The 12958-nt window shown below is 42.6% G+C and overlaps 1 protein-coding gene across 2 annotated transcripts in view; it reads right to left on the bottom strand.

Moving 5' to 3' along the window:
- RELN (reelin) overlaps positions 1-12958 on the bottom strand; it is a 370687-nt gene that overhangs the window by 203964 nt on the left and 153765 nt on the right. For both annotated transcript variants that reach the window (XM_048499920.1, XM_048499921.1), the window contains exon 8: positions 9471-9522. In XM_048499920.1, coding sequence (XP_048355877.1) covers positions 9471-9522 — 52 coding nt within the window. The remainder of the gene's footprint in view (positions 1-9470; positions 9523-12958) is intronic.

The following is a 12958-nucleotide window of genomic DNA, read 5'->3' as shown; positions in this document are numbered from 1 at the left end:
TAGGGAGGAACTTGGGAGAGTGGGAACATTGTTCCCCAAAATTTCATTTCAGATGGGTGGAATCAAAAATTTAGGAATACAGACAATTGACACCATTTCTCTTTCCTCTTGAGTGTGCAGTACTAGGAGAACCAACTGGTAGGGTTGCCAACTTACCTGGGGAAAACTGACCTCACTTTTCACAATGCATCAGGAGATTATGCAGCCACTCTGCCTACAGTACTTTTCTCTGGTCCCCCAGTTTACCCCTCCCCCTACTGCAATTAAAGAACAACAAAATACAGCAAGTGGGCAGGGACATAAGTATAGATTTTTAGGGGGGGTTCGGGAGTGGGGCCACACCCCAACCCGCCCCTAGGGCACGGCCACGCCTCCCCAAGCCCTGCCCCCGGCCTAGCGCTTATAAAAGCAGCTCTCCGAGGCCGGGATGGCAGACTCCCCTGCTCTTTCCTCCCCTGCCCCCCACCAGCTGGGCTCCCAGACGGCAGACGGCAGTTCCTTCTGCCCTCCCCTCTGGGCAGAGGCATAGAGGGAAAATGGAGCCTGGTGCAAAATCTGAATTTTGCGTCCCGTCCCCCCCCCTTCCCCCAGGCAGTCACTGTGATGCTGGAATCCACCCCCAAACAGCATCACTTTCAATGGTGTTTAAACTAGAGAGCCCAAATTCTCCTTTTAAATCCACCTTAAGGGGAGAATCTGGGGACCCCAGTTAAACAACATTGAAAGTGATGCTGTTTTGGAGTGGATTATCACCCACCCTGAAACAGCATCACTTTCAATGTGGCGTAGTGGTTAAGAGCAGGTGCATTCTAATCTGGAGGAACCGGGTTTAATTCCCTGCTCTGCTGCTTGAGCTGTGGAGGCTTATCTGGGGAATTCAGATTAGCCTGTGCACTGCCGCACACGCTAGCTGGGTGACCTTGGGCTAGTCACAGCTTTTCGGAGCTCTCTCAGCCCCACCCACCTCACAGGGTGAATGTTGTGAGGGGGGAAGGTCAAGGAAATTGTAAGCTCCTTTGCGTCTCCTACAGGAGAGAAAGGGAGGATATAAATCCAAACTCTTCTTCTTCTAAACTGAGGACCTCAGGTTCTCCCTTTAAATCCATGCTGAAGGGGGTGGATTTAAAAGGAGAATCTGGGGAAATTTGGGAGGTGCCTGCTGTCAGGGGTGCAATAGTTAAGCTAGCAGCACCAAACTTTTAGGGTATCTTTAGGAGACTCTCCTAATGATACCACCCAGGTTTGGTGAAGTTTGGTTCAGGGGGTCCAAAGTTATGGACCCTCAAAGATGTAGCCCCCATCTTCTATTAGCTCCCATTGGAAAAAATGGAGGATGGGGCACCCCCTTTGGGAGTCCATAACTTTGGACCTCCTGAACCAAACCTCACCAAACCCAAGTAATATCATCAGGAGTGTCCCCCAAACAATCTCTGAACATTTGGTGCTGCTAGCCTAAACAATGTGCCTCCTGCAGGCCAAAAACCGAAAAACACTAAAAATATATTAAAAACCCACAAATGGGTGGGCGGAGCTTCAGATATGAATGGGTGGGGTTTGAAACCGAGAACCCCCCCTTGCAAGTGGGGGAAAGGACTTTGTGGAAACAAGGTGAAAGGTAGAGACAGAAGTATGGTGATAGGAAAATCTGTCTCTGCCTAGTTAACATTACAGGAAAAGCGTCATCCCCGGAACCAAAAAGAGCATCTCTCCTCCACTCCCCATGTTCTTGTATGCCTGTGTACCACGTTGAAATAATCAAAGAATAATGGGGTGCTGTGTGGTTTCCAGGCTGTATGGCCTTGTTCTAGCAGCATTCTCTCCTGACGTTTCGCCTGCATCTGTGGCTGGCATCTTCAGAGGATCTGATAGTAGGAATGGAAAGCAAGTGGAGTATATATACTGTGAGGTCACTTGCTTTCCATTCCTACTATCAGATCCTCTGAAGATGCCAGTCATAGATGCAGGCAAAACGTCAGGAGAGAATGCTGCTAGAACACGGCCATACAGCCCGGAAACCACACAGCACTCCAGTGATTCCGGCCGTGAAAGCCTTCGACAATACAAAGAATAATGGTTGGTTGAATTCACTCATTTGTGTCCTATATTTGACTCATGCAGTCCCATTTATAATGGGTCTATCTTAGCTGTAAGTCGCACTGAGCCTGGAAGGGAAGGGGCAGACTAGAAGCTCAAATAATAAATAACAATAATAATAAATAGGGGTGGTGATCTTAGAAGAAACTAGGGGCCAATGGGGCATGAGGTAATTCATTCCCACAGTCTTTGACTAATTTAGACGAAATCTGCATTTTGAATCCTGAGTTCCCTTCTGGTCTTATCAAGGGGCATCGAATGCAACTTACACATTCCCAACTGTGTTGATTCTCAGAAATTAAAACATCTCTTCTCATTTCATAGGAACTGAACACCTTGCTCATGTCTTTGCTAGAACATTTCCCTCCCTTCCTTCCTGCCTACTTGTATCCTCAGTTCAGTCATTAATCCATCATTATTATTGTGAGACCTTCCACAGATGGGCTATGAATTAACATGTTCAGGAAAGTTCAGGGACATAGCTATGGGGAGAACTCTGACTTCGGGAGTGAAATGCAAAGACTATTTTGGCTAATGAACCATGCTAATATTTCATGGCAGACGAGCTTTAAAACTCTCGTGTGATCCTCCTCAAGCCCTAACTGTGCAATTAAAAATTCTGGCTGAAAAATCCCTAAGGTACTGCCTTTAAATATCTTAATTAGGCATAATCCCATTGCACATTGTGTTAACTCAGAGCATTTAGAGTCGCTGAAATATGCAGAGGAAATTTGAAATAGATGAGCAGATAGCAAGTAAAAGTAGGGTGCCATTTCAATGCAGAGTGAAAGGATTCCAGCAATAACTTGTACCAGTTAAGAGCAAGTGTGCAAATGAGATTTTTGAATCTGAAAAGGCTGTTTCATCAAGGAAATAATTTTTTTAATGGTACTGAGTTAAGGAGGGGTGGGGGGTGGAGAGATGGGTCATAGTGGCAGAACATCTACTTGGCATGCAGAAAGTCCTAAGTTGAGGGTCTGCAATCTGTGGCTCCAGAGCCATATGCAACTCTTTTGCCACACTACAGTGGCTCTCTGCCCAAGAAGACAGCCTGCCAGGAAGTGCAGTGCAGTGCAGTGCAGGAGGTACAGCCTGGTCTGCAGGCCAAAGACTGATTGCTTGAGGACAACCAAGAGCTCTAGCCATCAACCAGTTTGGTATTGTCACTAGAGGTGCTAGGGGCTGCAGCCCTGACAGCCCTTCTGCTCTCACTTTCCACTGTGGTTCTGAGGAGGGACAGTTCTGCTGGCAATCAAAATCTGCATGCTTGTGCTCTCCTTCTTACCACTCCCACAAGTCAGGAAGAAGTGTCAGAGAAGAGGAAGGTGCTATGCCCATGCCTTTGACCAGATTTCTTTCATTGCCTCTGGTGCCCACAGACACTGGACACTCCCTTCTGGGCAGGTCCAGCACAATCCCTGCCAACCCAGGCTGCCTGGAGAGTGTGCAACTTTGGCACTATGCCACTGGTTAAAGTCAATAGCCTTTCCTTGCATTTCTCCAGTAGTTGATGCTCAGAGGTATACTGTCTCTGAACCTGGAGACTCTGTTTTGATGACATGGCTAATAACATACCTCTCCATGAGCTTGTCTAACTTCCTTTTAAAGCAATATGTGTTGATAATAATCAGTATGTTTTGTGCTGGTGAATTTATTATGTGCTGTATAAAGAAGTCATTACCAACACTATCTTGACTTTACAGCTGGTCAGTCAGACTGTCATTAGTATGACCCACAGGCCATTCATTAGTGCAACAATACATGGTAATGTTGTGATAGAAATGCAAAGATAAAGTACCAAATAATCATAAATAGTGCACTGCAGAGTATGGCCACATGTGGTAAAACATATTAATAAATGATCAATTAGATCTAATAGTAATGCTTGCAGGCTAATTTAGACTTAATAGTGTTTACCTTTATTACAAGGCTCAAATATGTTTTGCAACTCCATACAGTTGTCTTCCTTGGTGGGGAAGGGAATGGGTCTTTCGATAGTAAAAGTTGCCAACCTATGTCCTAAGTTCAATCCCTGGCAACTCCAACTAAAAGGTAGTAGTTGATGTGAAAGACCTCGACCTGAGACTCCAGAGAGCAGCTGTCAGTCTGAATAGATAGTAGAAACCTTGATGGGCCATGGGTCTGATTCAGTAAAAGGCCCTTCCATGTGTTTATGTAAAGAAGACATCTCTGTTCTATAAATGATAGCAAAGATTTCCCCTCTCTGCAAGTTTACACTTAAGTCAGTGACAAAAACAATTGCTAATCAGTTGTTGTTTTTTTACATCATCAACACACAAACAAACTATTTTGGACACTTGTTGTCTTTAACAGAGCCAAAAGCCACTGAACATGTGGTGCTTCTTGAAACTGCATTTAACAAAATTGTCTCAGGGAAATTATCCTTTCATGTACACGAACTAAGGAGCTTTGGGATTTAGAATGAAATCTGGGCCATTTTTTGCTTAAATCCTTGGTCATTATCCATCCTTCTAACTCAAATTACTCCATTCACGCCTGGTGTTTTGGCAGTGGAAGAGAGCTGAAGGAAAGATGAATATTTAACTGTTGCCTGGGCTTTTTAATATACAGACTGCTTTTAAACAAGGATAACGCAAAGCTGCTGAAGGGCACAATCAGTAGACTTACCAGAGATTCCTGCTGCTAGACTGTGCTACTTCAGATTGTGGGTGTGAGACCAAACATTGGATTCTTCCCACACATTGAAAAAAACCCATAAACATACCAAGAGGAAGAGTGTTCTTACCTATTTCCCTCTGTTTATTTACATTATCAGCTATCTACGCAGTGGCCTTTTCCTTATTCCTCCCTTCCATAGTTTATATAATATTATTTCCTCAACCCCTTCAATGACTACCTCTTCCCCTCTCCCTGTGTGATTCCATAGGTAAGGGACTGAAACCCATGATCTGTTAGCTAGATCTGGCCAACATGGTACAACCATTTTTCTGACTCATTGCTTAATTTGTTCCCACCATCTTGGCTGCAAAAGCATGCACACTTATTTGGGTGTAAGTCCCTCAGAAATCAACCACACATACTATTGATGAATAAATAGGATTATACTGTTTGTTGGCAGTGTCCTTGGACCACTAGCCAGTGTATGACTGCTGATTTTAGGCACAGTTGATGGAAGTGTTTTAGGAGAATGCTGCTCTCACATTCAGACTGGCCATACACATAAACCCTGAACTCGGGTCCATTCTGTACAACACAAAAAAAATCCTGAGGATGTTTTAAAAAGGCATCTTGGGGAGGAACTCTGCACACCTTTTTCCCCAAGATGTCCTCAGGATGCCTGATTTCAGCTTAAGGTGTCTTTTTTGGGAAAATTCTTCCCCCTAAGCCGCCTGCAAGATGTCTCCTGTTTGGTTGTGCAGAATGCAGAAATTCAGGAGGCATCTTATTTTTCCAGCCTGACTGTTTTGCATTTTGGTCAGTTTCCCTCTCAACTTGCACCCAACAGCTTGCACCCGACATTCTTCCTTCCTCCATTTGCTGAAGGTTGCCCAAGGATGTTTGGTCTGCAGACTTTGATTCTGGGCACCTTTTCATCCCAAATAGTATACAGTTGTTGAAGTCAGCTCATCCTGCTGATTCCAGCAATATATACTTTGTTTTTTAAATTTTCAGTGAGCTGTCTGAGAAGATACATAGACACTAACATGAGAATCTTAGCCACTCAGATGGGTCTACCACTCATTGAAAAGCATTAGGATCACATAGAGATCATTGAGCATGTCATGGTACACTGTAACTTCTATATGTTCCAAAGAGACAAGTTCATAAAACCTCATTTGAACAAAGCCCTACAGACCTCTGAAAAAGGGAAAGTCAAATACTAAGTAACACAAAAAGGGTTGTGTATTTTGATATAATTTCAAGCCGCCATTGAAAGAATGTAGCAAGGCATCTTGTAATATGCTTACAATTTATGAATGGAATCATGTCAGTTTATGAATGAAATCATGCAAACGCATTCGCATATATGCATTTTCGAACTTTCTCTTCTTCAAAGCACAGTCACTTTTTTCTTATTTATTTCTTATTTATAAATTGCCATGATGAAGTCATCTAAGAATACAATAAGAATTGTTTAACAGCCTGAAGTCAATTCTGGCTTGAAATTATATCAAAAATTGTGAGCCTTTGATAAGACGTTCATTTCATTCTATAAAATTTGGAAGACGCTATTTCAACAATAACTTTGAGATACGTTCTGGATTACAATACTGACTTTGATTTCAGCAAGTGGGCGTGACAGCATATATCCCGGCTTGTTCTTTGAGACTTCAGCTGGATGTCCGGGAGGTGCTAACGCCTCCAAAGACCCCGGCTGGGGCATTTAAGAATTGTGATTACTTAAGAATTATATTTTAAGAAGATATTGAAATTAATTTGATGAATTGGAGTAATTAGTGTGACTGGGAGATACCAGAATTGAAAATTTATTTGTGTACTTGAAAATGGTCAATTATTTGGGTTTATTAATATGCAGGAATATATAGCATACTTATATTACATAAAGAAAGAATATATGACAATACTATTGTGTATGTATATCTGAATAGAAATATTGGAGTTTAATTATAAAGAGCATTTAAGAAGTTGCCAGCCAGTGTACTACACGTTTCTGGTTGTAAATACTTACTAAGTGACAAGAGCGTCCAGATCACCACAGACACTGATGCATTTCTAGTAAAGGCGATGAAGATCAGAAACTTTAAAGTTACTCCTGATCAATTTTATGGATAATCAAATATAAATCGTTTTAACATTTTCCCTTTCCCTACCTACACTGACCCTTGTAGGCAGTTTTATTTTAGTTTCCTTTTATTTTAAATTTATTTATATGCCAATAAATAACGGCTCTAGACTCAATTGAGCACTAGACATAATTGGGCACTAGACATAATTGCGACAGGGGGCAGGGCACAGAGAGAGATCTGGAGCGGGGAGCATCCATGCCCTGGGCCGGCTGAGCCACACCGAGCCCTGATCGTGTGATGCGTACGAGTTGGAAAGGGCGGAGCACGCTCCCTATATTTTAGGCAGCACGCGGTGGCTGTGGCCTCTTTCGACGCCTGGATCAAAACTGACCCACTCACTCTCCCTAAATTTTAAGGGTTGGGTTGGCTGCTTTATTTGTTGCAGCCCTGGTGGTTTGGCTGAGGAGCACATCCTTGTGGGGAGGCCGAGCTGACACGATGGACCTACTCACGGTTGGGGGCCTCCTTAAGAGGCTTGGGGTGGGGCGGGCTCATGGGCATGCTGTGGAGGCCTCTGCTAGTTGAGTCTGACACCCAGCAGTTAGGGGGCCACGAAGGGTGGGCTCCCCGGTGGCCGTATACCTCTCTGTCCTCCCCAATAAGGATTGTTGGTGCTGGGGTCAGCCAGGGGTTGCTGACCGGCTGCTGAATGGATGTGCTCCTCTTGATGCCCAGCTTCTGTTTAAAGATGTTATTAATAAAAAGGGCTGCAGCCCATTCAGTTCCAAGATGTGTCCTGTGGTTATTCACCAGACAAGCATCTGCACATCTGGACGCAAAAGGTGATGTATTGTTGTTGAAAAGCATTAGGTAGACCTGCCCTTTGTGGACTGTCTTAGTTTTTTCTTATAGCACACAAAAACTAAGAAGAAGAAGATGAAGAAGAAGAAGAGGAGGAGGAGGAGGAGGAGGAGTTTGGATTTATATCCCCCCTTTCTCTCCTGTAGGAGACTCAAAGGGGCTTACAATCTCCTTGCCCTTCCCCCCTCACAACAAACACCCTGTGAGGTGGGTGGGGCTGAGAGAGCTCCGAAAAGCTGTGACTAGCCCAAGGTCACCCAGCTGGCGTGTGTGGGAGTGTACAGGCTAATCTGAATTCCCCAGATAAGCCTCCACAACTCAAGCAGCAGAGCTGGGAATCAAACCCGGTTCCTCCAGATCAGAGTGCACCTGCTCTTAGCCACTGCTCTTAGCCACTATGCCACTGCTGCTCTCTAAGACCATCTGTGGAGGGCAGGTCTACCCAATGTTTTCAACGGGTGCAGGATTGGAGCCTGGGGCAAACTTCAGCAAATGGAGGCAGGGAGAAACCCTTCAGCAGCATGCAAAATGCAAGCTAAGGGGAAAACTGACCAAAGAGCGAAATGGTCGGGGGAACAGTCTCTTTTCCCCTCTGATGTTTTTGCTGTCTGGAAAACAAAGACGTCCCCGACCATCTTATTTTGGGCGTGCAGAGTGAAAAGAAGCAGTCATCTCTTTTTAAGATGTTCCATGGAAATCTTTTTTGTGCTGTGCAGACCAGACCTCTTTTACCCTATACCATTGGTGCACGCTGGGAAGTGCATATGTGTGATGTAAACTGAAAGGAGAACTTCCCTCCTTTCCAAAATCCATGGCAAATATCTACGTTGCTATAAAACAGTTACCATGCTGACACATTGAAATTACCAGGTTTTAGCTGTGGAAGATAGAAGCAAAGCACTCTACAGCAGCCAGTTTCAAAGTTCTCTGTGGGCATCTTAACTTTGTTACTAATTGTGATGTAGTTTTTAAAAATCAGAGAAATAACTCCAAATGAAACACTAATGTGCAACACATTTCTTCAACCTTTTGGTGTCTGGATTTAATGCAAAATAGAAAAAAAAACACCCCACCCCAGTGTCAACTTAATTGATAGTTTTCATTTCCAGCAAAGATCTCCACAGTTTAATCACAACTCTACTGAGGTATACCCCTGCAAGAAGGGTTGTTAAAAATGTGAATTTAATTTAGAAACACATTTCTAGGATTCCACAGAGGAAACAGTCCACATTGCTTCCTTGGTCTTATTGAGTTATCTGTAATGTTATATGGTTTCCTTCCATGATCTTTGGATTCAGTGGTTTCCTTTCACACACATTGAACTAAATCATGCATTATGAAATTGTTTAAGCCTGTCAAAGACCACAGACGACCATTCGCTTTTTTTTTTTTGCTCAACATATATAAATATACAGTTTTGAGCACAAAGAGATACCAGCTTGACTTTCACAGTTAGGTTATTGGCATGATGGAATTTGCAACAAAAATAATTGTGGCTAATGAAACTGTTCTATTTTAATTGAACATATGTAGATAGAGATAAAATAAGAAACTAAATTGAAGGCTTTGGCAGAAAACAGTGGCTATTTAAAATCAGCAAAATAAGCCGAAATTCCTATTCACATAAATTCAGACTCCCTAATTTAAACACATATGAACAGATTACTGTGTTGCATATATGCAAAAAAAGACACATATATCTTTTGAATGAACACTTAAAAACTGAGTAGCATCTTTACATCTAAACGTTTCTTTTAAAAGTCCAGTTGTTGTATATGAACTCACCAATCGAAAACTGAAGTACAGACGCTGTGCTTGTATTAAGGCCATTAGTGGTCTATGAAATGAAAAGAAAAGAAACAATGTTGCACAATATTCCTGGGAACCAAAATGGAAGCCTTTCAGTTGCATAAGCAGGTAGGATGGAATAGAAAGGATACAAGTGGAAAGACTAAAAACTCAATCCAGGTGTTCGCACTAATACATTGGTTAGTTGTTAAGTAACATTGGCAGTTTGAAAAATGAAGATTGGGTTGGTTGAGCTTTCCTAATTACTGGGTTTTTTTTTACCATATACAAGAATTATACACTTTTTGTCCTTGTCAGAACAGATTTCAGTCCCTAAGGGCTAGAGAATATCTTATGGAGTTTCAAAGGCTAACACTGGAAAAGGACCGATTTGCTTCAGTCAAACCTCACTTCATGACTTGCTACTATATTTTGGTAATAGCCTAATAGCCACTAGCAAAATAAAATGTGTCTGCATAAACTAACTCTGCAGCAAGGGCAAGGCACATGGTTAGTGAGGATGACAATGAGGCTGGTGTTTCCAGAGGCTATCTAAACATGTGCCTAATTATCACTGATCTAAAGAAAACAGCAATCCAGTAGCTGCTGGGGACTTGCTGGGACTTATCTACTGTCTCCTGTGGCTTCACTGAAGCAATTGCTTTAATTGTACTCATGACCCATATATAGAAGAAATGCTTCAGAGGCATCTTCTCTATTCAGTTGGGAGCAACATCGGGCAGTGATAGTCATCCTGAATATCTATATCAGATTTGTTAGCCCTTAGACTATCTGAGGCAGCAAATTCTGGAAGAAAGCCCACCTGGGTCAGAGGAGATTACAGGAAACAGGTGGCAAATTCCAGCAAGCATCTCCCAATGTCAAGATTCAGTTTTTGCTAATCCTCTACACAGAACAATGATAGAGAAGAGAAACAGTTCATTTGGGAAGAATTTCTTCAACAAAAATACATATCCACTCAGTGGTGGGATCCAAAAATTTTAGTAACAGGTTCCCATGGCGGTGGGATTCAAACTGTGGCGTAGCGCCAGTGGAGCTGGGCGGAGCACGATGGGGGCATGGCCAGGCATTCCGGGGGCGGGGCATTCCTGGGCGGGGCTGTGGCAAGGATTCAGCCACTGCGCCAGTCCTTGGGCGGGAAACGAATGCACGCAGGCACAGCCTGCCACGCACGCCGGTGCACCTCCTGTTAGACTGCCTCAAGTTCTGCGCACTACTGCTGAGAGGAGGGGCGTAACTAAGGCAAAAATCACGTGGCAATATACCAATTAGTAACCCCCTCTCGGCACACGCAAATAATTAGTAACCTACTCTCGGGAACCTGTGAGAACCTGCTGGATCCCACCTATGTATCCACTATTTTAATTCAATTAATTTATCTGTTGAAAACTGCTACTTCTGGAGAGAATACAGGTAGTCGCAGACTCTGGTTCTTCGTCATCAGTTTTAGCCATGGATGAGAGGATACAAATCAGTACCTCCTGGGAATCTTATGTATACCACTTGGAGTTCCATGATGGGGAAAAGGTGGCATATAAATGTTACAAAAATCAAACAGAATAATATACCACGACGAAACATTCTGCCAGGTTTTACTACCACTGGACCAGAGTCCCCAGTTTTAACATGGAGATTTCTGGGCAACACTATCATTTCACAATTTTTCTACCTCTGAGCCAAGAGGTTGTAGAGGGAGTATTAGCCAGCACTGTCACCATATGCAACACTTGGTTGGGTAAAAGTCTTCAAACGTTACAGTCAGGGCTTGCTGAATCTGGCAAGGAGCCAAAAAATTCAACACATCTGAAACATTGAAAATCTGGCCAGGAGGAAAATTCCAGCACTGTACTAGTGCACTGTTTTGGGATTATTCTTTCTGGCTCTCCAAGATCCCTAGCAGAAGTGTTTCCCAGTCTTGTTATTTTTTAACAAGTAGAGCCAGGGTTTAATCAAGGACTTTCTACAAGCAAATGATGATCTCCACCACTGTACTATGCTCTGCTCCATGCCATACTCGGTATGGCTGAATGCAACAAATGTGGACTGGATTGCTATCCAATCCCCCCAAAATGGACGATAAATTGTAATGAGTTAATATATTTTAATGTAAACATAATTTAAAGCAACTAATTATTTCAATGAGTATGGAATGAATACCATTGCACCAATTCTGTTTTGGAAAATCGAACTTTTAATTTATTACTACTCCCTGTCTCCATCAATAATACATTTCTATGAACATGGAAGACTTATTCATCCAGAATTATGTGACAGAAATAATTAATGGTCTGGCACTTTTGGAGAATTAAATCCTCTTTCAATAGTTCTGTCTTTCATTTTAATTATGCATAGTTAATAAGTGTTAACAACCTTAATGGCAAAAAGTTTCACAGCTAGAACCTTCATAAAACGTTATTTGGCTACAGGTAAATGAAAAGTGGGAATGTTGAGAACTCTCCAGACATTTTAAAAAATGACATCCATCTCCACTTTCAGTATTTCTCTTTCTGAACCATTCTGCGTCTTTGATCCTGTGATAAAAGGCCTGCAAACACATTTCCAGCACTGAAGGGAGCATCAGACCAGCTGTTCTCAATGGCAGCATAGCATTATTTGGCAATAAAAGGGGGGGGCACAAATAAGGATAGTGATTACAATCAAAGGGTTATTGCATATATTGTGTAAAGATAAATTAAGATATTTAAGAGGAAAAAAACACGGGTAAGAGAAATGTACTTATTTTTCACTCGAAATACTTATGGCTTGCTTCAGACAGTATGACAACTAGGTTTTGTAGGTATGTAGATTACCCAGGGGGATCCTCAAATTTACATGTCTCCTTTCCTCTTGAACTCACACAGTGTGCTGTTATGTTTGAAAGTGAAAGAATGGTTTCTACTCTTTCCTGGTTACCTTGTGAGCTCAAGCAGGACCCTGAAGGAGCATCATATCAATTTTCTAAATAAATACATAAGAGTTTGTGATTTGCATATAATAGCAAATCAGAGTCTGCCAGGAAACCATCCCATCCACACTAAGCCCACCGCCATTCCCAAACTCTACCTTCCTGAGGCACTGCCATGAATCTCCATGAATTTACCAAGTCAGACTTGGCCACCTTGGTAGCATATCAGATGTTGCATGACTTCTACAGTCAATGAAAATGCTTAGTAGGTGATCTTCTTTTCCGTGTCCCCACCATGTTAGCAGTAATGCTGGTGTTGGATAACCACTAAACAACACCCTGCCTCTTAGAAGCATCACATTATGCCACATTTTCAGATTCTGTGAACATGCCTTCGCTATGGAACACCTATAGACTCAGAGGATTAGCAGTACACTGCACACTTATCTTTGCTTGAGGGCTGAAGCAAGCAGCAAAATGAAAGAAGAATGAGCAAGGCAGTAATTTCAAAAAGTATAGAATTGAAAGAATGGCTTGGAATGGGAAAGGGGGGCAATTA

The sequence above is a fragment of the Sphaerodactylus townsendi genome, linkage group LG06, assembly GCF_021028975.2.
Source record: "Sphaerodactylus townsendi isolate TG3544 linkage group LG06, MPM_Stown_v2.3, whole genome shotgun sequence".
NCBI lineage: Eukaryota > Metazoa > Chordata > Lepidosauria > Squamata > Sphaerodactylidae > Sphaerodactylus > Sphaerodactylus townsendi.
This window is presented reverse-complemented; position numbering and strand designations above follow the sequence as displayed.